Below are 24,687 nucleotides of genomic sequence, written 5' to 3' on the forward strand. Positions count from 1 at the left end.
GACATGATACTACACATAGAAATCCTAAACACATTACCAGAAAACTACTAGAGCTCAACAATGAATTCAATAAAGTTGCATGATACAAGATTAATACACGGGCTTCCCTGGTGGCGCAGTGGTTGAGAATCTGCCTGCTAATGCAGGGGACACGGGTTCGAGCCCTGGTCTGGGAAGATCCCACATGCCACGGAGCAGCTGGGCCCGTGAGCCACAATTGCTGAGCCTGCGCGTCTGGAGCCTGTGCCCCGCAACGGGAGGGGCCGCGATGGAGAAAGGCCCGCGCACCGCGATGAAGAGCGGTCCCCGCACCGCGATGAAGAGTGGCCCCCGCTTGCCGCAACTGGAGAAAGCCCTCGCACGAACCGAAGACCCAATACAGACAAAAATAAATAAATTAATTAATTAAAAAAAAAAAAAAGAAAATCCTTAAAAAAAAAAAAAAAAAAGATTAATACACAAATCTGTTGCATTTCAATACATTAGCAACAAAAGATTAGAAAGAGAAATTAACAAAACAATCCCATGTACCATTGCATCAAAAAGAACAAAATACCTAGGAATAAACCTATTTAAGGAGGCAAAAGACCTGTACTCCAAAAACTATAAGATGCTGATGAAAGAAATTGAAGATGACACAAACGGAAAGATATACCATGTTCTTGGATTGGAAGAATCAATACTGTCAAAATGACTATACTACTACCCAAGGCAATCTGCAGATTCAATGCAATCCTTATCAAATTACCAATGGCACTTTTCATTGAACTAGAACAAAAAATTTTTTAAATTTGTATGGAAATACAAAAGACCCTGAATAGCCACAGCAATCTTGAGGGAGAAAAATGGAGCTGGAGGAATCAGGCTCCCTGACTTCACACTATATTACAAAGCTATGGTAATCAAAACAGTATGGTACTGGTACAAAAACAGGAATATATATCAATGGTACAGGATAGAAAGCCCATAAATAAACTCCCACGCCTATGGTCAACGAATCTACAACAAACGGGACAAGAATATACAATGGAGAAAAGACAGTCTCTTCAGTAAGTGGTAATGGGAAAACTGGACAGCTACATGTAAAAGAATGAAATTAGAACATTTTTTAATACCATACACAAAAACAAACTCAAAATGCATTAAAGACCTGACTGTAAAACCAGATACTATAAAACTCCTAGAAGAGGGGCTTCCCTGGTGGTGCAGTGGTTAAGAATCTGCCTGCCAATGCAGGGAACATGGGTTCAAGCCCTGGCCCGGGAGGATCCCACATGCCACGGAGCAACTAAGCCCGTGCGCCACAACTACTGAGCCTGCACTCTAGAGCCCACGAGCCACAACTACTGAGCCCGTGTGCCACAACTACTGAAGCCCACGCACCTACAGCCTATGCTCTGCAACAAGAGAAGCCACGCCAATGAGAAGCCCGCACACTGCAATGAAGAGTAGCTCCTGCTTGCCACAAATAGAGAAAGCCTGCACACAGTAATGAAGACCCAAAACAGCCAAAAATAAAAACAAATAAATTAATTAATTTAAAAAAAAACTCCTAGAAGAAAACATAGGCAGAACACTCTTTAACATAAATCACAGCAATATCTTTTTGGATCCATCTCCTAGAGTAATGGAAATAAAAACAAAAATAAACCAATAGGACCTAATTAAACTTAAAAGCTTTTGCATAGCAAAGGAAACCATAAACAAAATAAAAAGACAACCTACAGAATGGGAGAAAATATTTGGAAACGATGCAACCAACAAGGGATTAATCTCCAAAATATACAAACAGCTCATACAGATCAATATCAAAAAAAAAAAAAAAAAAAACCAAACAACCCGATCAAAAAATGGGCAGAAGAACTAAATAGACATCTCCAAAAAAGACATACAGATGGCTAAAAGGCACATGAAAAGATGTTCAACATCACTAACTATTAGAGAAATGCAAATCAAAACTACAATTAGGTATCACCGGTCAGAATGGCCATCATCAAAAAGTCTACAAATAATAAATGCTGGAGAGCGTGTGGAGAAAAAGGAACTCTCCTACACCGCTGGTGGGAATGTAAATTGGTACAGCCAGTATGGAGAGCAGTATGGATGTTCCTTAAAAAACTAAAAATAGAGCTACCACATGATCCTGCAATCCTACTCCTGGGCATATACCTGGAGAAAATCATAATTTGAAAAGATATTTGCACCCCAGTGTTCACAGCAGCACTGTTTACAAGACATGGAAGCAACCTAAATGTCCATCAACAGATGAATGAATAAAGAAGGTGTGGTATGTGTGTGTGTGTGTGTATATATATATATATATATATAATGGAATATTACTCAGCCATAAACAAAGAATGAAATAATGTCATTTGCTGCAACATGTATGGACCTAGAGATTCACTTCATACTAAGTGAAGTAAGCCAGACAGAGAAAAACAAATATCATATGATACGGCTTATATGTGGAACCTAAAAAAAAATGATACAAATGAATTTATATATAAAACAGAAACAGACCCACAGACATAGAAAACAAACTTTTGGTTACCAAAGGGGAAAGAGGAGGGGAAGGGATAAATTAGGGGTTTGGGATTAACATATACATACTACTATATATGAAATAGATAACCAACAAGGACCTACTGTTTAGCACAGGGAACTATACTCGATACCTTGTAAAAACCTATAATGGTAGAGAATGTTAAAAAAAACAGAAGAATATATAACTGAATCACTTTACTGTACACCTGAAACTAACACAACATTGCAAATCAACTATATTTCAATAAAAATTAAAAAAAAAAAACCAACACTAAGAGGAACCAGGGCTACTTGGGGGAATGGTTGATTCCAGGTCTGGGGCAGGGAAGGAACATGATGAGCCTGGAGCATCTTGTTGCACCAGAATGTAAGAAAATGCTCAAAGAATGATGGGGTCACATCAAAAGAATAAAGGAGTCAACTTGTAGGGGATTTCATCAGCCAAATGTGGGACAATTTGAGAATTAAAATAAATAACAGATTACAAGCCACTGAATGAAATAGGAATTCACAAATCCATACTGATATACATGAATAAATGAATGAATGAGGAAGAGGGGAAAGCTCTTCCTTATAGTAGAATGACAACTACTACATGTAGAAGAAATGATGGAAACAGAAAATCACAATCAGACAACCGTCACGATGGTAGTTAATTCATGTGGGAATCACCAATAGATGTCAAAGTTGGTGCGTGCGGGTTTAACATATATAGGGTATTGGCATAGTTTTGGGAGTATCTCCCCACAAAATACTTATAAATTACAAAGGGAAAAATAATGACTTTATGGTGTAGAAAACTGACAGGCACTAACTTGCCAGATGATTGAGGTTGGCATCAACAGGGGTGGGATGAGTTAACACAGAGTTGCTTCCTGAGGTCATCCATGGAAAACAGCACAGCATCTTCTGCAGCATTCCCACCTGAGTCTGGTTGTGAGGAAACCTCAGAATGACCCTGGTTGACAGAAATCTAACAGAATGAAAAGCTTGTACCCTTTAAAACTGTTAACGTTGTGAAACAGAGGGAAAGACTGAGGAAAATGTTCCAGGCTGAAGGAAACTAACAAGATGCAAAACTCAGTGATTCTGGATGGGATGCTGAACCAGAAAGGAAAATGACACGTTGAAACACTTTTTGAAATTTGAAAGGGCCTGTGGGTTTAACAGTAGTGTCCAATCGATGGTGATTTCTTGTTTTGGATGGATGAATTAGCATGAGTTAGAGTCCTTATTTGGGGGCAGGGTGGAATTGAGTATACTGTCTTTAACCTGCTCTCAAATGATTCATAAAAAAGAATGAGGGGGAGTGGTGTGCAAAGGTAAGAGAGAGAGAAAGAATTATAAAAGATAGTGTAAATGTTGTAAAATGTTGAAAACTGCAAATTTGGGGAGAAGATATGGGAGCCCTTTGTACTGACAAGAGGTGAAGTAACAGGCAAAGGATCCATGATTGGCGGGTAATTTAGTAATACGTACAAATTTTGAGAAAAATATAACTTACCAAAAACTGACCAAGAAGAAATAGACAGTCTGAGTAGTCCTTTAACCAATAAAGAAATTGAATTAGTAGTGAAATATTTTTCCATTTAGAAGACACTAGGCTCAAATTGCTTTTCCAAGAGAATTTTAATAAACATTCAAGGAACAAATAATTCCAATCTTACACAACTTCTTCCTGAGAAAAGAAAAATAGGAAACACTACCTAACTCATTTAAGAGGTTGCCCTAATCAAGACATCAAAACCAAAGAGACCATGGTAAATTATACACTAAGCTCACTCATGAACACAGATTCAAAAATCTTAATAGGATATTAGCAAATTTAATCCAGCAATGAATAAAAAAATTACCCATAATGACCAAGATGGGTCTACCAAAGGAACACAAGGCTGGTTTAACATTAAGCAATCTTTTAGTATAATTCACCACATTAATTGAGTAAGGGAGAAAAACTATAGGATCATATTATTAGATGCAGAGAATGCATTTGATAAAACTCAACATCCATTCATGATAATAATTCTCAGCAAGACAGTAGAGAAAGGACCTTTCTTAAGCTGATTAGAGGCATCTACCGTGAGCATTTAATAAAGTTCAACATCTGATTTAAAAAAAAAAAGAAATAGAAGTGAATTTGCATAATATGATAAAGGACAGCTATCAAAAGCCTACAGCAAAAACCATACTTTAAATTCTAACATTGAAATAGTTTCCTCTAAAATCAGGAACAAGAAAAGATGCCTGTTCCTTTATCTCTACTCAACATTTCCCTAGCGATTCTAGAGTGCAATAAGACAAGCAAATGATATAAAAGGTTTGAAGATTAGAAAGATACAAATAAAATTTTCATTATTTATAGATAATATAGGTTCAGTCTAGAAAACAAAAGAAACTAAAAATAAATAGTATTAGAATTAATAAAAGTTTAGCAAGATTGCTTAATATAAGATTAAAATATAAAAATCACTTGCATTTCTATATATTAGGCACAAATACATACAAATACAATTTTTAAAAAGATGTTATTTATAATAGCAACAAAAAATACGATTAAATCATAAAATATATGCAGAATCTTTGTGGAGAAAAATTTTAAAACCTTTTGAAAAACCCAATATACAAAGTTAACACAGATACACCATGTTCAGGGATGGGAAGCCTCTATATCTCAAACTGATCTATAAATTCAGTGCACTTCCAATCAACATATCAGAGGAACTTTTTGAGGAATGTGACACTATGATTCTAAAACTTATATGGAAGATTAAAGGGTCAAGAATAACCAAGAAGGACTTCCCTGGTGGTCCAGTGGTTAAGACTCCACACTTCCAATGCAGGGGGCCCGGGTTTAATCCCTGGTTGGGGAACTAGATCCTTCATGCATGCTGCAACTAAGAGTCCACACACCACAGCTAAGAAGTCCGCATGCCACAACTAAGAAGCCTGCATGCCACAACTAAAGATCTCACATGCTGTAACAAAGATCCTGCAGGCCGCAACTAAGACACGGCACAGCCTAAATAAATAAATATTTTTTAAAACATTAAAAAAAAAGAGAGAATAACCAAGATATTCCTGAAGAAAATAAAGTGTTTTTTGTGGGGGGAGGGTAAGGGGGCAGAGGTGTAATCAACCAATGATATACAATATAGAGCCCAGAAACAGACTCATGTGTATATGGAAATTTGATACATGACAGAGGTGACATTGTAGATCAATGAGAAAATAGTGCTGGGATAACTGATTATCCAAGTGGAAAAAAAACTGGATCCCTACCTCACATCATACACAAAAATAAATTCTAGATGAAAGAGGATACAAATATAAAAGGAAAAACATGGCTTTTAGAGGAAATATAAAAGTTATTTTTAAAAAATGGAGGTATAACTGACATAGAAAAATAAAAAAAACTTTATAACCTTGGGTAGAAAATGCTTTTTAAAAAGATACAAAGATACAAAACCCATTTAAGAAAATTATTTGTACATTTAGCACATTAAAATAAAGAACTATGCACTGAAAAACATCATTAAGTGAAAAAGCAAGTGACAAATGGGGAGAAGATATTTACTGTACACATACCCAACTGAAAATGAATATCTGGGATGTATAAAAAATGCTTACAAATGAATAAGAAATAACTACCAAATAGAAAAATGGTTAACAGGTATTTCATAGAGAGGACACATGTATAGCCAATCTATCTAAGTAGAAATCAGAGGGAATCACAACCACAAGATATCATTTTATGCCAACCAGATTGGTAAACATTAAAAGTTTGACAATACCAAGAATTAGTGGGGATATACAGCTATGTAAATTGGCCCAATCTCTCTGGAAAACTTTTCAGCATTATCGGGGAAACTTGACAACAACAACTCAAGAATTCTACTCCTAAGTGTAGTCCCTAAAGAAACTCTTTCATATGAACATAAGGAGACATATATAAAAATGTTTAAGGCAGCATTGCTTGCAATAGCAAAAAGCTGGAGATAGTGCAAATGTCTTTTGACTCAAATATGGATAAATAAATTGTGGTATATAGCTACAATGAAATACTATGCAGCAGTGACAATTAATGAACCACAGTCATACCCATCAACACTGAAAATTCTCTCTTTAATCCTTTACAAAATAATGTACTTTCATAATGTTGGCTTTTGCTTTCAGAGTCTCGGAGCAGTTTTTGTGTCTCACTATTTTTAAGTATTTCAAGTTGTGATAGCGCAAGTTGGTGATGGAAAACAGGCTCTGAGTCACTGGTGGAGGGAGGGGCTTCATTTTGAGTCATGCCTAGGACACTTACAAAATAATAAATTGCACTGGTCACACATCCACAATGTCAGGTACTTCTCAGATTTTCCAGGGGCCACTTCCTCCTATCTTCAATTTTCCCACAACTACAGTTCTACCTCTTAATGTCTTCATGTGTTTAATAAGAAGCAGAACGTTCCTGTGGTGGTCCCTGGCACTAAGTTCCCCAGGACTGGCCAATCTTAGAGGATAACAACAATCTGGACCGCCCAGCTCCCACCCCGTTCGTCTCCCAAATTCTCCAAGACCTTGACCACGACAGACTGGGCAGGTTTCCATTTCAATTCTCCTTCGCTCTCTGACCAAAACTCTCATGTATGCGAAGCCCTCATCACCCTCTGAGAGTCTGCGCAACTTGGGACTTCGAGCCAAGACATCCTCAAGCGACCAGATTTCAGCAAAACCTACGAACACAGTCAAATGATTTATTGTGTAGTGTTTCCTACCCACACGGTCGCGCCCGAGGAGCAGCCCTGTATCGCCTCATCCACGCCTCGCCGTGACGTCACACAGGGCGCCGGGAAATGGCCGCCGGGCTCCTACGTCATTCGGTCGCGCAGAGTTGGTTGTTGCTGTACAGTTGCTGGGAGGAGGCTAGAAGTGGGGTGGCTGGGGCAAAGGATCATGCAGTACAGCGAAAGGTTTCCTGGGCAGCAGAGGCCGCTGGGCTGGCGATGAAAGAAGCAGGGCAGATGCAAAATCTGGAGAGCGAGGGGGCCGGACGGTCAGTCAGCACCCAGACTGGCAGCATGACCGGTGAGTGCCCCGAATCCTTGTCCCGCCACTCGCCTTTCGCTCTCCTCTGTGCGTCTCCCGCCGTTTCACTCTGGGTTCCCTGCCTGGCCGTCTTCGCCTGTGTTTCTGCTCCTGGGTGTCCCATCCCTGCCCTGGGCGCGTCCCCACCTCGGTCACCGGAATCCCTTGGCCCGGCTGCACTGGCTTTTGAAGTTGCGCTCACTACTCCCCTTTACTTTTCCTCCCAGCACCTGGAGCTGGGATCGACGAGCCTGCAAATTCCCCAAACTGTGTTTTTTATTCGATTTCAAAATTAACCGCACGCGACGCTTTCCTGTATTTCAACTGCTTTTCCTTTTAAGGTCACCGTATTTTTAGTTCTGGGTTCCAACCACTGACCTTGTTGCAACGCTTCGTCACAGTGCAAAGTAAGGGTTGCTCCACCATGATCTCAGATGCAAGGACTTTTCATAACTTTTTTTGGATTGTTCCCATAGCTACGTGTATCAGCTGTACTATTTTTTTCTGCTGGGTGAAAGAGGGCCCAACTTTGGAAAGTGCTGGAAGAGGTTGCCGGCAAGGAGGTTGAAATCAGTCTTCTGATAAGAAAGTGCTTTGATTCTCTTGCACACGAATCCTTTTTCTCTGCCTCCTGCTAAAACAGCTGAGCTAAGGCTGCAGCACCCAAGTGGCATTGAGCTTAGTTCTTATTTTCATCATTAGTAAAATGTTAAAATGTTTGCCCTCTCTTTTGCAGGTGAAATACCAAGGCTTTCTAAAGTCAACCTTTTCACTCTGCTCAGTCTCTGGATGGAGCTCTTCCCAGCAGTCAAAAGTCAAAGACAAAAGTCTCAGGTATAATTTGTTTCCTTGGACAGTTTTTCCCCTTAGACAAGCGATGGTCTAAAATTTTATTTTATTGCTCTAGTTTCAGTCACACTTAAACTCAACAAGGCTTCAAATTTGCAAAATACCTTCATGGTTTAGTGTGATACTTGCAATTCATAGCTGTGATCGTTTCTCTTTCCAGTCTAAAAGTGGAATACGTAGTTACCCTCTCAGACTGCCATCTGTATTTTCTTTGGTCAGGTGTCTGTTAAGGTCTTTGGCCCATTTTTTAATCAGGTTGTTTGTTTTCTTACTGTTGAGTTTTAAGAGTTCTTTATATATTTTGGAGAACAGTCTTTTATCAGATGTGTCTTTTATGAATATTTTCTCCTAGTCTGTGACTTGTCTTCTCATTCTCCTGACATTGTCCTTTGCAGAGAAGTTTTTAATTTTAATGAAGTCCAGCTTATCATTGATTTCTTTCATGCATCATGCCTTTGGTGTTGTAATTAAAAAGTCATTGCCATACTCAAGATCACCTAGGTTTTCTCCTATGGTTATTTTCTAGGAGTGTTATAGTTTTGTATTTTACATTTAGGTCTATGACGCATTTTGAGTTAATTTTTGTGAAGGGTGTAAGGTCTGTGTGTAGATAGGGAATTCACTTTTCATGATAAAATGATATCTCTTGGAGTAGTTTTCTCCCAGGACCTATGTAAAATGTTTTATAAATAATAAAACATTATTTAAAATATTATGCATTTTTATTCCCTATTTTTCAACCACTCCCCTAACCCCCACCCTGGCTCCACATATTATTAATGGCTTTGAGAAAGTTCTTCATTTTCTTCATGGATTTTGAAGTCCTTTATTCTTTCTAGTTATTAACAGCTTAGTATTATTTTATGAAAGTAGAAGACTTCTAAGCTGTTGGGTTTTCTGGTTTTGTTTTTTTTTGTTTTTTGGTTTGTTTTGGTTTTTGCTGATGAAATTTCTCTTGAAGAGACAGATTAGAAGCAAATGTTTAGAGATTTACGCCTTTTAAAAGTGCATTTAAAAAGCTGGGCTTTGCAGTGGAGTGTTATTCAACCACGGGAAGGAAGGACATCTGCCATTTGCAGCACTGTAAATGGACCTTGAGCACATTATGCTAAATGAGATAAGTCAGACAGAGAAAGACAATTACTGTATGATCTCACTTATATGTAGAATCTAGAAAAGCCAAACTCAGAGAGAGTAAAATGGTGGTTACCATGGGCTGGGGCGGGGGGGGGACAGGGACAGATGTTGTTTAAGGGTACAAACTTATGAGTAGTAAGTAAGCCCTGGAGATCTAATGCACAGTGCAGTGAATGTAGAAAACAATATTGTATTATAATCATCAAACATGCTAAGAGATAGAGGTGCTAATTATTATTATTGTTATTATTTTATTTATTATTTATTTTTTTTGGCTGCGCCGGATCTTAGTTGCAGCACATGGGATCTTTGTTCCGGCATGCGGACTTGCTGGTTGTGGCATGCGAACTCTTTTTTTTTTTTTTTTTTGCGAACTCTTAGTTGCGGCATGTGGGATCTAGTTCCCTGACCAGGGATTGAACCTGGGTCCCCTGCGTTGAGAGCATGGAGTCTTACCCACTGGACCACCAGCGAAGTCCCTAGAGGTGCTAATTATCGCTACAATGGCAATCATATTACAATACATAAATGTATCAAATTAATATATTATACACCTTAATTTTGCGCAATGTCATATGTCAAGTATATTTCAGTTAAAAATAAATTAATTAAAGGCTGGGCTTTTTACAAATTGAGTAATAATTTTGAAGAACGGTTTTTTTTTAAAAATTATTTATTTATTTATTTATTTTAGTTGTGTTGGGTCTTCGTTTCTGTGCAAGGGCTTTCTCTAGTTGTGGCAAGCGGGGGCCACTCTTCATCGCCGTGCGCGGGTCTCTCACCATCGCGGCCTCTCTTGTTGCGGAGCACAGGCTCCAGACGCGCAGGCTCAGCAGTTGTGGCTCACGGGCCCACTTGCTCCGCGTCATGTGGGATCTTCCCAGACCAGGGCTCGAGCCCGCGTCCCCTGCATTGGCAGGCAGATTCTCAACCACTACGCCACCAGGGAAGCCCGAAGAACCTTTTTGAATATCAAGATTTGGTCTCATTTTAATTCAATTCATACACACACACACACACACACACACACACACACACACACACACACACACACACACACACACAAAAGAATACATCCTGTTCTTTTTCAGCAGAGAGGCACATTAAATTAAATAAATAATTCCACTATTAATTGCACATGATGTTCATAAAGTTGATTAAGATCTTTTTCCTATTAAGAAAAATGTTCTTTAAGCTAAAGTAATAAATTTGTTTCACTTAAATTATTTATCCTGCTTTTGCTATACAAATTAAGTCACAGAAACTCTAAGATGCAATTTCACACGTACTTGTATTGGAAACGTTGCTTTTGACACTTTACAAACCTTTGTCTTTTTAAAAATAAAATATTTTTATGTGTTACGAAAGTAATACATGTTTATTATTTATAAAATTGACAGAAGAAAAAAAAATCCCTCATAATTCCACCACCTAGAGACTACTAACATTTTTGTGTTGTTTCTCAATCTTTTTTCTCTATTTCCTTTACTCATTTGATATCATTTAATTCTGGATCCTGCCCTTTTCACTTAACATAGGAAAATCCTCATGCTGTAATACTATTATAAACACTGGAGTGGCAACTTAGTCTAATGCTTTGGGAGTAGCCAGTGGTTTCTCAGTTAGCTTGCCTGGGTTCAAATCCTGGCTCCATCTCTTACTAGTTGTGTAACCTTGCGTGAGTTACTTTAGCTTTTTCTGTGTCATCTTCCTCATCTGTAAAATGGAATGTTACTGGTACATACTACATGGAACTTTTATTGAAAAATGAATGACAATATTTGTAAAGGTCTTAGATAGTGCTTGGCATATACTATGTACTTTATGTGTTTGTTATTTTTATTTTATTTTATTTATTTATTTTTTAAAGTAGAGGGAAGGATTATTTATTTATTTATTTATGGCTGTACTGGGTCTCCGTTTCGTGAGAGGGCTTTCTCTAGTTGCGGCAAGCGGGGGCCACTCTTCACCGCGGTGCGCGGGCCTCTCTCTATCGCGGCCTCTCTTGTTGTGGAGCACAGGCTCCAGTCGCGCAGGCTCAGTAGTTGTGGCTCACGTGCCCAGTTGCTCCGCGGTATGTGGGATCCCCCCAGACCAGGGCTCGAACCCGTGTTCCCTGCATTGGCAGGCAGATTCTCAACCACTGCGCCACCAGGGAAGCCCCTATTTTATTTTTAAATTCAGTTTATTTAAACTAAATTTTTTTTAAAAGTTCACCAATTTCTCCTACCCCCACCCTTATCTTTGTCAACCACCATTCTGTTCTCTGTGTCTGTGAACTTGGGGGTTTTTGTTTGTTTGTTTTTAGATCCCACATATAAGAGAGATCATATGGTATTTGTCTTTCTCTGTCTGACTTAACTTCACTTAGCATAATGCTCTTGAGATCCCTTTGTGTTGTTCCAGATGGCAAGATTTCATTGTTTTATGGCTAGATAATATTCCACTGTGTGTGTATGTATATATATGCCACAATTTCTTTATCCATCCATCTGTTGATGGACACTTAGGTTGTTTTCATATTTTGGCTTTTGTAAGTAAATGATGCTTCAGTGAACATTGGGAGTGCATATGTCTCTTCAAGTCAGTGTTTTCATCTTCTTTGGATAAATACCCAGAAGTGAAATTGCTGGATCCTATTGTAGTTCTATTTTTAATTTTTAGAGGACCCTCCATACTGTTCTCCATAGTGGCTGCACCAACTTACACTCTCACCAGCAGTGCCTGACAGCTCCCTTTTCAGCACACCCTAACCCCAACACTTGTTACTTCTAGTCTTTTTGATAATAGCCATTCTGACAGGTGTGAGGTGGTATCTCATTGTGGTTCTGATTTGCATTTCCCTGATGATTAATGATGTAGAGTATCTTTTTGTGTACCTGTTGGCCATCTGTATATCTTCTTTGGAAAAATGTCTATTCAGATCTTCTGCCCATTTTTTAATTGGATTTGTTGGTTTTTTGCTATTGAGTTGTATGAGTTCTTTATATATTTGGGATATTAGCCTTTTGTCAGGTATGTGATTTGCAAATATTTTCTCCCATTCAGTAGGTTGCCTTTTCGTTTTCTTGATGGCTTCTTTTGCTGTGCAGAAGCTTTTTAGTTTGTTGTATTCCCAGTTGTTTATTTTTGCTTTTGTTGCTTTTGCTCTTGGTGTCAGATTCAAAAAATTGCCAAAATCTATGTCAAGGAGCTTACCACCTGTTTTCTTCTAGGAATTTTATGGTTTTTATTATCATTTTATTGTTCTCTTAATGATTGCATAACAGTCCATTGTAGCAATGTAACATGGTTATTCCCTTATTATTGGACATTTAAATTGTCTGTCATTTTTACCAGCCTTATGGAATTATTAACTACAACCACTTCAGAATATAACTACTATCTGAGTTTTCTATGTTGTCAAATATTTACAGTGTATGAGTGTGCCTTGAGGATTGTTCAGCAAGTTATATATTGAGTATAAAGAGTAAGAATTTTTAATAATCCAGTCTAAAACTAGATAAATGAGTAGGAGAGAAACTATTTATGAGACTTCTGAGGAAAAAAACCATAAGTACTTAAAAGTTTTGAAATAGAAATCGAGTACTGTTGAACATGGCTGTCATTTAAAAATAGTTCTCTCTCCTAGTGGTTTGTAGTTTTAAATTTCAGTTAAGTAAGACTTACCTAAATTGCCTGAATGTTACTTTAGTAAGAATTAAAATAACTGCATTGTTCCCTCATATTTCTCTGCACATCACATATTTGTCTTTCTCTCCCAGCTCTTCCCATTGTGTCCTCTGGTGTTGTACCTTACCTTTATGTTAAAAGACCTCACATACTTTTCCAGAACAGAAGTAATATAGGATAACAGTGAAGACAATGGATTTAGGGCTCAGATCCTTGCTTACCCATTTATTAGTTATGTAACCATGGTTGAGATATTTAATCTCTATCCACAATTACTTCATCTGCAAAATGGGAATAATCATAGCTACTTTTGTAAAGTTGTAAAGATTACATGAGGTAATTTAGGGCCTGATACATGGCCAACACTCAGTAAATGTTAGGTATTATTATTATTATCATACATATAATCAGCATCACCACTACTACCTTCCACACCCCCATAATTACATTACCAACATAATTACTTCCTCCACTTCCTGTTCTGCTTGAACAGAAACCTCATTCCCAGGACATGGCTTTTCTTGTAAATTTCTTAGAGGTTACTCCTTTTCAAGCATCCAGCCCTTGTTTCAGAAAACTAAGAGGTCAACATACACCGAGTTTGTCATTCCCACTTTCAAACTTTCTTCGATTTATTGCATATCCCACCTACTTTGGGGCTCACGGGATTCTGCTATTTCATTCTGTCATCTACTTACCTCATAATCACTTTCCTGTGTTCGTAAATCATAAGCTCTATAAGAGCTGCATCCTGAGCAACTGGGTTTATGGCTGGCACATAGAAAGGGTTCAATAAATATTTGTTGAATTAATAAATGAAAAATAAATCTGCTAAGAAAATTTGTGTTCAAAAACTGGTTGCATGGATGGATGGATGGATGAATGAATTTATCCCCTGGTTCAAAACTTTCTACTTGAAGTTTTACTTTTAGAGGAGACTTATGGACATTCCTATATTAGTGTCAACAAAGTTCATGGCTTAAAACAACACAAATGCATATTCTTACAGTTCTATAGGTCAGAAGTCCAAAATGGGTCTCATAGACTAAAATCAAAATGTTGCCAGGGCTGCATTCCTTCTATAGACTCTGAGGGAGAATCTGTTTCCTTGCCTTTTCCAACTTCTAGAAGCTGCCCACATTGCTTAGCTTGTGAACCTCTTCTTCCACTTTCAATGCCAGCAATGGCGGGATGAGGCTTTTTCATGTTGCATCCCTCTAGCACTGACTCTCCTGCCTCCCTTTTTCACTTATAGGACCCTTGTGATTACATTGGTAATGTGATTACATTGCCCAAATAATCCAGGACAACCTACCCATCTCAAGATGATTAGCAACTTTAATTCCGTATGCAACCTTGCCATGTAATATAACATAGCCACAGGCTCCAGGGATTGGGACCGGGAGGTCTTTGGGGGACCATTATTCTGCCTACCACAATCCAGTTCATATCCTTGCTACATAGTTCTTCACCTTCCCAATGCCAGGTAATTTACCTCTATTCCCCTTTAGTCCTTCTTAGCCATGGCCACACTAGGACTTTTCCATTGCTCAAAACTGCCCCAACTCTGAAACCTTAAACTACAGAATTTTATTTTCAGTTCTTCTGTATTTTGGAAAAGTATTCAGGGGCCAGATTATAAAAGCCTTATTTTCTAGGTTGAGTAGTCTGAACTTGAACCTGAACAAAGCAGGAAGTTAATACAGAGTTTCATCGAGGAAAAAAATAAATGGCCACAGCCAAAGAAACCAGTCTTTAAATAGGAAATATTGAATTAATCACATCTTATGTACTAATCTTTTTTTCCCCCCTTAATCTGCGTTTAATTAGGAAAGGGAGGAAGGCAAGCATGGACCCTTAGGAGATAATGAAGAGATGGCCAGAGTATCTACTGACAAAAAACAGGTGAATTTTTATGATTTAAAAAAAAGACATAGGCTCATAATAACAAAGCAAAAGGAATGGTATAAAGTAGAATAAAAGTCTCTTTTATACTCAAGTTCCCCATTCCCACTTCCAAGAGAGTTTTTGTATCCTCTTCTAAAAATTATACATTTACAAGACTATACATGTCTCTCCAAAGGTTGGGGGTGGTGAGGGAGAACAGATGGGATTAAGTATTCTGTAATATGTTCCTACATCTTGCTCTTTCTTAAAATTTTTCAAATTTAACTCTTCTCACCTTCCCATATTAGTTTATATAGATGTGTTGAGAAACACTCTTCATGTTCTTTCAAACTCCCAACACATCCTGCCGGTCTTGCCAAGAATGCAAGGCCCTAACTGTTCTTTACCTAGGCCATTTCTCAAGAGTTGTGTTTGCCACAAGCAACCCTGAGGGTTGAGATAATGTCTCCCTCTGGGACAAAGAGCAGGTTTGCTCACTATTTGCAATAAAACACAACAGATTCCCGAGCTCAGTGTTCCTCTCCTGTAACACAACCCGCTTCATGTCCAGGAATCCATATGGACCCATCTGCATGACCCCTTGTGGGACTTGTGGGCAAGGGCACCATCACAAACATGATGCTCACACGGCTTGCTGTGCTGTGAACCATAAAGTCCTTTGTTTCTGACCCAGGAGTTTCATGTCTTCTGCTAGCATCCATGAAACAGTAACAGGCTAACTTACTAGCTTGTAAGTAGGGTAAAATCAAAGCCCAAACCTGGCAAGATGAACCTTGTTCTTTTTAATATTGCATAGTTATTTCCTCGCTATTTTAATCTTTTGAGTTTTCCAGAGAGATTCTGATTCATTGGGTGTGAAGTGGAGACATGTATATTTTGAAAAAAGTTACCTTGATGATTCTGATGTACATTCCTGGAGATTTCCTGATTATTTCTGAGAGTGAGTCCCTAAAATGCCCAACAAGAATATAGAAATAATTTATTTTAGAATAGTTAGATGTTTTTAATTATAAGGCAAAAGGGAAAAAGAGTTGTGAATTGCCATTTAAGTAAACGTACTAGTTCATTTACAAACCAGACTGTCCTCTTTTGCCTATGTTTTAATGTAAAACTCTGTGACTAGGATTACATAGACACTTGCCAAGATGTTAGTGAAGTGAAGCAAAATCAGAATCCAGAACAGTGATTCACTGCAAAGATTCAGTCTTCTGGGAGTTGGAGTAAGTGGAAGTATCGAAATGGAATGCAACTTAGGCTTTTATTGGTTTTGTTTTGTTTTCAGTTTGGGATGGAAAAATCTTGGTCTCAAACTTGATATTTTGGCCTTAACTAGAAACAAAATGGAAAAAAAATGTATATATTTTCTGAAGTGAAAAGGACTCTAGACAAAAAAGTGATAAACTTGGCCTAAAAGATTGTTCCAATAAAAAAATAAATTGATGAGTATGTTTCCTATTTTTTAGGAATAATTTTTTTTAAAGTCTTTTGTGGTCAGGGTTTCTGGCTTTATTTCTGTCTGCATAACTACTTAGAAAATCTAAAGCTAAAATCATTTAATTGCAGCCATTTCCATTGGTCACAATTGGTTCATTTAAATAAAATGAGCTCTAGTCTACTGAGATCTTTTGATAAGGCCTCATCAGTGATAATTTTTTTAAAAGCTTGCTGGAAGTATCTAGAAGTAGATACTAACATATTCTTTATGTTTGAGGAACATAAAGCTCTTAAGAAATTTTGGGATAGGGAGGGGAAAGGAGTCAAGGTAAATTTAAGGCTTATTTTAAAAGCCAGTATAGACAGGTCTTTCATATTTAATCTATGTTTTTGGACATATATTTTGTAAGGGAAAGATTTTTGTATTCCTTTTAAATGTCCAGAATGTTTAGGAGATGGTTGATTACCTCTGAAAGGGAATTCTATGAAATCTTCTCTGTTCCTTCACATTTCACAAAGTATTCTCCATAGTTTCAAAAATTTATACTCATAATTGAAACCGAAACTTGACTATTTTAGTAAATACAGCTTTGGTCTGATCTTTAAAGTGATTTCAGATGTGTCCTATTGGGAATAACTGTAGAGTAAAATCCCTTTGAAAGGGAGTAGGGAATAATGGACACTCTGTTCTCAGCCCAAGTCCCCCTCATATTGTAAAATCCCTTATGAACCCAAGGATTAGGTTTACATTCCTTACTTCAGGATCTTTTGCTGTGAAAACAGCATAGACTGTTGTATGGCTTATGTAGAACTGATTTTTAACCTTAGTCTATTTTATCTGATATTAATATTGTTACAGCAGCTTGATGAGTATCTGTGTAAGTTAGGATACTTTAGGTTTAGGTTTAAAGTAACCACTCTTTAGAACTCCAGCCAGTGCTCGGCCTCTGGGGCTTAAAGCGAAGTCAGCCCAGTCCCTGACTGTGGGTGGGACGCTGCTGAGATAGCTGCAGTTCACTGCTTTTGCTTTGAGTTCTCTCTTCCTTTCTAACACCTGAGGGTTATGTCTTCCTTTCTTCTGAGCTTGACTATGCATTTTAAAACATTTTTAAAATTATAAATAATCTATATATTTGTAGGAGGTGGGTCCTACCACATTAGTCTAGACTGCCATAGTCCTAAAAATTGTTAGAGTCAATTTTTAGAAAGAAGTTGAGAATTATCTTTATTTTAGTCAGTATTTAAAATATTTTAAAATTTAGTAGACGTAAGCTATTGTATATAGGATGGATAAACAACAAGGTCCCTGTATATCACAGAGAACTATATTCAATATCCTATCATAAACCATAATGGAAAAGAATATTAAAAAAAAAGAATGTATATATATGTATAGCTGAACCACTTTGCTTTACAGCAGTAATTAACACAACATTGTAAATCAACTATACTTCAATAAAAAATTTTTTTTTGAAAACTTAATATGACCTCTGATTTAGTTCTGCCTTTTACCATCTATGGGTCTTTCAGAAAATCATGTAAACTCTGGGCTTCACTTATCCATGTGTAAAATCACAGGGTTTTCCAAGTTTTTCCTTATTATCTAGAAGCTTAATACTAAGTAGTCTTAGACTAGATTAAGAAACAAGTCAAATCGACTTCATTATTGCCCTTTACTAGGTTAAAATGTATTCATTTTTTACTAGGGTAAATTTATGATAATTAAATGCATAATTGTTTGGTTAATAAAGCCTAGATTTAGAAAATTTCTGGTAGAAAGTCAACATTACACTTTCAGAAAAAATTTTGGACCTAATGAGAAATGTGCTTTTGTTCAAACTGTGTTCAGATGAAGAACTAAACAAAACTTTCATTTTATTAATAAATCAAGTATAATCCATGATACGATCATTAGATATTATAACTAATCACATAAATTATAAAATAAATTATTAATTTGTATCTTAATGTAGGTGAAGAGAACTGGTCTTGTGGTGGTGAAAAACATGAAAATTGTTGGTCTCCACTGTTCAAGTGAAGATTTACATGCTGGGAAAATCGCTCTGATAAAACATGGGTCAAGGTTGAAAAACTGTGATCTTTATTTTTCCAGAAAACCATGTTCTGCTTGTTTGAAAATGATTGTAAATGGTAAGTGCAGATAAGGCTTTGTTGGAGATTAATAGCATTTATCTGAGAACAAATCAAGTGGGAACAAATTGCCTAAATACCACAGAGATAATTTAGAAATATAAATATATATCTGAAGACAGTTTGATGTACTGTAAGAAGAAGAGTTGGAAAACATGGATTCTGGTCTCAGCTCTGTCACTAACTAGTTAGATTACCCTCAGTGTATTGGTAGATTTAATACTAGCTGCTATAACAAATAAGCATCAACATTTCAGTGGCTTAATACACTAGACACTTATCACCCATGTAATAGTCCAATGCAAGTGTTGCTGAACAGCAGACAGCTATTCTCCATGTGGTTGATCCGTGGGCCTAGGCATCTTCTGTCTTGTTGCTACTGTCTTCCTTCTGGCCTCCTCTGCATCTAGAGAGAGAGAGTAGAGAAGGCATACCTGCTTCTTAAAAACCCTGGCCTGGAAGTCACAGACATCATTTCTGTTCACATCCATTGTGGGAACTGTAGTTTCTGGCTGGGCGGCTGCCTCCCAATGACTACTCTACCCTTTGGAAGGAGGAGAACAAAGTATTAACATATAGCTATCTATCTCTGCCACTCTGGGCTACTCACTAATCCTCTTTGTGCTTATGATTCTATTTTGCACCCAGGTAAGTATTCAGACCACTTTCCTATTTAAAAAATAGTATATCTTTTACATAGGCACTGTGATAATTGTGATTTATAATATGAATTATATACTTAGTCTTCATTCCATTTTGGACACAGAGCAACTAAAATCTTTTGAATTTCCTGAGTGTTAAGAATGAGAAAGGTATCTTTTGTTATTCATAACAAGTCCCTTTCCACCATTACTGAGTTTATGTTAATGAGGTAACTTTTGGGAATCCCCTGTGGATGGGGCCTGGTTGCCAGGGGAACCAGCCAGGTGACTAGAGGGTTGGAACTTGCAGCCTCACCCCCACCAGACCTCTGGGGAGGAGAGCCGGGCTAGAGTTTGAGTTCAAACACCGATGGCCAGTGACCTAATCAATCATGCCTATGTAATGAAGCTTCCTTAAAACCCAGAAGGACAGGGTTCAGACTGCTTCTGGGGAAAAAAAAGGCTAATGTAGTTCCTAATCCTTTTCCTCAAGCTGTTATTTGGGGGCAAAAACCAATTTAATGTAACACATCATGTAATACCAAATGAGTAATAACAGCTGTAAATGATATATGAGCTCAGAGGAGAGACAGTGATCCCTGCAGGCTGGCATGTTATAAATAGCTGGGGCTTAAGCTGGACCTCCATGGGTCAGATGTAGAGGAGGAGGAACACATTCCTGGTCAGGAGGACAATGCATGCGGGGTCATCAAGTTGTGAGAAGCAGGGTTCTGGGGGTCAGGGTTCGGAGTGGAAAATTATTCTTGAAGAGAATAGTGGCAGAAGGATTATAATGATAGGTTGGGGCCTTAATGGAGAACTTTGAAAAACTGTCTGGCCTTTGGACTTTATCTTATAGAACAGAGTTGCTAAACTTGCTTTGAGGAAGAGCGGTTTTTGTTTATATCAAAGTCTTAAGAGTAAGGATCAGATCGGTGATCAGGGCAGTTCCCTTAAGCTACAAGTGGAAGCACTTCCAGAAGAAATGGTCATGTGGCTAGCGCCTCCTGGCCTGCATCGAGTATTTCAAGCTGGTAGGTAGGCATCTATGATAAGTTATTAGATCCTGTAGTCTTTCCCCTGCAATTACGAATAGAGAAGGTAAGTGTGATAGTGGTGGTGGCATTTTTTTCTCCTTTTCCCATTGAAGAGTTTTGCAGGATGTAACATGATTAAGATTATTACTTGTTGTTGTTACTGAATTAGAACATGGAAAGATAAAGAGGTTGAGAGCTTGATCAGTAGACTGTTGCATTAGATAAGGTGTAAAATAGGGTTCAGGTGGTGGCATTGATCTAGAAAGGAAAGAATGTGAAAGAACCAGACATATGTCGACTCATCTCTTCTAGAGTCAAGAGAGAAGAATGAATAAAAGTCGTGTTTTGCGCTGAGTTGACTACACTCAAAGCACTCTTAATAGCCTCAGAGCCAAGAATTAGAAAAATGTTGGAGTACAAGTAATTCACCATTGCTTGTGTCTTTGAGTACAGACACTTAAACCTGGCAAAAGAGATAATGCAATGTGGAAAATCAGGAAGGACATGCAACGGAAATGCTTTTATGCTGGTATTAGAGCCATATATAAATAAAATTGCTATGTTTGATTAGGCTTATATGTTATTTACTTATCTTGGAAAGGGGCATGGTTTAACCCCATGCTCTAGCTAACTTATTTCAGTTATAATTACTGTTACCTCAGTTACAAAGCAAACATTTCTAAAGCATAGTGGTTCTCAAAGTGTGGTCTGTGACCTCCTCATGGTCCACAAGGTCAAAACTATTTTCATAATAACACTACATTTATGCTAATAGTACTAAAAAAATGTTGAGTAAAACTACTGTTGCAGTTGTATGAATCAAGGCAATAGTAGTCATTGTACTCTTACATAGCCACCTATTTGGAGTTAAAAAAAAAAAGGTGGAGGGTGTGGGGTTTCATGTAAGAATGTCATTGATGAAACAGTAAAAAAAAAAAAAATCAATTTTATTAAACCCAACCCTTAGTACGCATCTTTTTAAGATTCTGTATGAGAAAATAGGAGGTGGACATAAAGCACTTTTGCTATAAACCTAAGTATGAAGTTTGCCTTAAGGAAAACGGCTTATGCAATTGTTTGAGTCACAAACTGAGTTATCCAATTTTTTTCATGGAACACCATGAACTAACAAACCATAGTTACTTAGACTTGGCTATTTGGCAGACATTTTCTCAAAAATGAATGAAGTGAAACCGTCACTTCCAAGAAAACAACTGACAGCATTTATTGCCACTGATAAAATTTGAGACTTCAAGTGAAAATTAGAATTTTGAAAAACTCCTGTCTACCATCATCATAAGCTTACAGCTTCCCACTGCTTAAAGACTCTTCTGATGAGATTGGTGGTTATATTAATGAATGAGTTTTTTGGTTTTTTTTAAGTATTGTGAAATCAGTAAACTCTTGTTTTCCAAATGACCAGTGCATGATGCTAGAAAATCATGTGTGAGTGAAAGAGCCATTCTAAGTGTAAGATAGACCAGTGGACTTCAACGTAACAGTACAAAAAGTTTGTTGTGTGATTTCAGATCCCACACTGTAACTCACCTCTAAGAAACTATCCCTTCTCAAAATTTTATGTAGTGTGAAAGAATATTCATAATTAGTTGAAATGGCTGTTAAAATACTCCTTTTTTAACTCCATATCATGTGAGGCCGGACACTTTTTATATACTTCAATGAAAAGCTAAGGCAAGAGGTTGAAAGCAGAAGCAGATTTGAGGACCCAGCTATCTTCTATTCAGCCGGATAATAAAGAGATTTGTATAAACTTTAATGCCATTCTTCTCAACTAGTTTTTGTTGTTGTTTTGGAAAATAGTTATTTTTTATTGAACTATGTTATTTATATTAATTTATGATGGTTCTTATTGCTATTTTTTAATGAATTAATATTTTAAAATTTTGTTTAAATTTTCTAATGCAGTAAATATCAGTAGATATAGTCCACATGAAAAAAAACCCTTTGGGGTCCTCATTGATTTTTAAGAGTGTAACAGAGTCTGAGACCAAAAAATTTGAGAACCTTTGCTGTAGCTTCTGATACTAGTACATGAAAATACATTTAAACATTGGTCATCCCCTCTTCTTGAATCAAGATTACTAGAAGCAACCAGAATGCAAACAAACTTTTCCTATAAAGGGCCAGATAGATAGTAAGTATTTTAGGCTTTGCAAGCCGTAGGGTATCCATACAGCTATTCAGCTCTCAACTCAGCTACTCCATTGTAGTACAGAAACAGCCAGAGACAATGTCAAAGATTAGGTTTGTCTGTGTTTCCACAAATCTTTATAGGCACTGCAATTTGGATTTTATATGATTTTCATGTCACAAAATAGTTTTCTTTTGATTTTCCAACTATTTAAAACTGCAAAATCCATTGTTGACCTGCAAGCTGTATAAAAATAGGCAACAGGACAGATTTGGCCTGTGGCCGTAGTTTGCCAGCACTTGGGCTATATTATTGGTGACTTGGTGATAGACTTTTATTATATTGGGACCTTTGGACCTACTGCAGTGATACGGTGGATTTATTAAGAAAACCCTTACTTTCAGCATGCATCTGATAACTACCTTTCATATTTTGTATTTCAGCTGGAGTTAACCGAATTTCATACTGGCCTGCTGATCCAGAAATAAGCTTGCTGACTGAGGCTTCTAGTTCTGAAGATGCAAAGTTAGATGCCAAAGCAGTGGAAAGATTGAAATCAAACAGTCGGGCCCATGTGTGTGTCTTACTTCAGCCTTTGGTGTGTTATATGGTGCAGTTTGTAGAGGAGACCTCTTACAAATGTGACTTTATTCAAAAAATTTCAAAAACATTGCCGGACACTAACATTGACTTTTATTCTGAATGTAAACAAGAAAGAATAAAAGAATATGAAATGATATTTTTGGTTTCCAGAGAAGAAATGCATAAGCAAATACTGATGACTATAGGTTTGGAGAACCTGTGTGAAAATCCGTACTTCAGCAATCTAAGGCAAAACATGAAAGACCTTATCCTACTTTTGGCCACAGTAGCTTCCAGTGTGCCCAACTTTAAACACTACGGATTTTATTGTAGCAATACCGAACAGATTAATGAAATTCACAATCAGAGTTTGCCTCAAGAAATTGCAAGGCACTGCATGATTCAGGCCAGGTTATTGGCATATCGAACTGGTGAGTTACATGCTTAGTTCATAAATCGGGGCTGCTTGGGTCGTATTTGTCTCAGAAGTAAAGTGGTGTTCATTTCATCTATGGTAGCGTTTATTGACTCATAGATGCTAAGGTTTTGTTGGTCATACAAATAAAGAGAAGTTAATGAGACCCTTGAGTAGACAACTCTTAGAGTAGTTTTAGGATTTCTTGTGGCCTATATCGGGTGCTACATTTATAAATCAGGATCTGATTAGGCCCTTTCTGCTTCTTGCTTTTATCATTTCACAGTTGAATGAGCCCTCCACTAGAGATAGGACAAAAAGAGAGGAGAGAGAGAACCAGAATTATTCATTTTTTTCTTAACTCTTCAATATTCTGTAGGTATTCGGTATTTAGTAAAAACTTAAAAAGTCTTTAAACTAAAAATATGAATTCAAAATAATAGAATCAAAGTAAAGGAATTTTGTCATATTCTTCCAATTTCTGGTATGTCTTCAATCAGCAAGTAGAGAAATCAAACAGTTTTACTTTATTATATTAAGTTGTACCTGAGTAAGTATGTGAAAAAGGAAAATATTACTTGGGAATTTTCTCTATCATGATAAAAGGTGGTATCTGTATTTCCAATTATAGAACAGTGCTTTTTATATCTCAGCAGACATAACATTTTTCAAAGTAGAATCATGATCACTTTTTAAAATGCAACTTTGAAATAAGGAAAAGAAAATGCAGGCAGGAGGAGCAGTTGAGTAAGATCTGGTGAGTAGGCTATAGTAGGAATTTTTAAACTTATCCCAAGAAAGAAGGAGAAGAGAGAAAGTCTTCAGAAAAAGTCCATACAAATGCCACTAGTCTGCAGTATATGCTCAACAAAGACCACAGGTTGAAGTAATTTCAGTAAAATGGGAGGTTTTCAAATGGCAGCATTTTAGAATCACCCTAGAAACTTGTATTAAAAGTACGAATGCTCAAATTCTAACCCAGACCTACTAAACCTGGTCCCTAAGGGTATGTCCTAGGCATGTGAATTTTTAAATTTCTGTAAGGGATTCCAACATTCAGCAGAGTTAATAATCACTTGATTCTTATTAAAG

The 24,687-nt window shown here is 37.2% G+C and overlaps 1 protein-coding gene across 3 annotated transcripts in view; it reads left to right on the forward strand.

Annotated features, from left to right (window-relative positions):
• The first annotated feature begins 7,001 nt into the window (after nt 1-7,001).
• CDADC1 (cytidine and dCMP deaminase domain containing 1) overlaps nt 7,002-24,687 on the forward strand; it is a 43,775-nt gene continuing 26,089 nt past the window's right edge. Inside the window, exons 1-5 of one of the 3 annotated variants that reach the window (XM_057532846.1) lie at nt 7,005-7,617; nt 8,354-8,451; nt 15,106-15,180; nt 18,591-18,768; nt 23,042-23,611. In XM_057532846.1, the coding sequence (XP_057388829.1) occupies nt 7,386-7,617; nt 8,354-8,451; nt 15,106-15,180; nt 18,591-18,768; nt 23,042-23,611 (1,153 nt within the window). In that variant the 5' untranslated portion in view covers nt 7,005-7,385. Of the gene's footprint in view, nt 7,618-8,353; nt 8,452-15,105; nt 15,181-18,590; nt 18,769-23,041; nt 23,612-24,687 lie in introns of all 3 variants that reach the window. The other 2 variants (XM_007186856.3, XM_057532847.1) reach the window with 2 other exon arrangements.

Source organism: Balaenoptera acutorostrata, chromosome 18 (assembly GCF_949987535.1).
Source record: "Balaenoptera acutorostrata chromosome 18, mBalAcu1.1, whole genome shotgun sequence".
NCBI classification, from domain to species: domain Eukaryota; kingdom Metazoa; phylum Chordata; class Mammalia; order Artiodactyla; family Balaenopteridae; genus Balaenoptera; species Balaenoptera acutorostrata.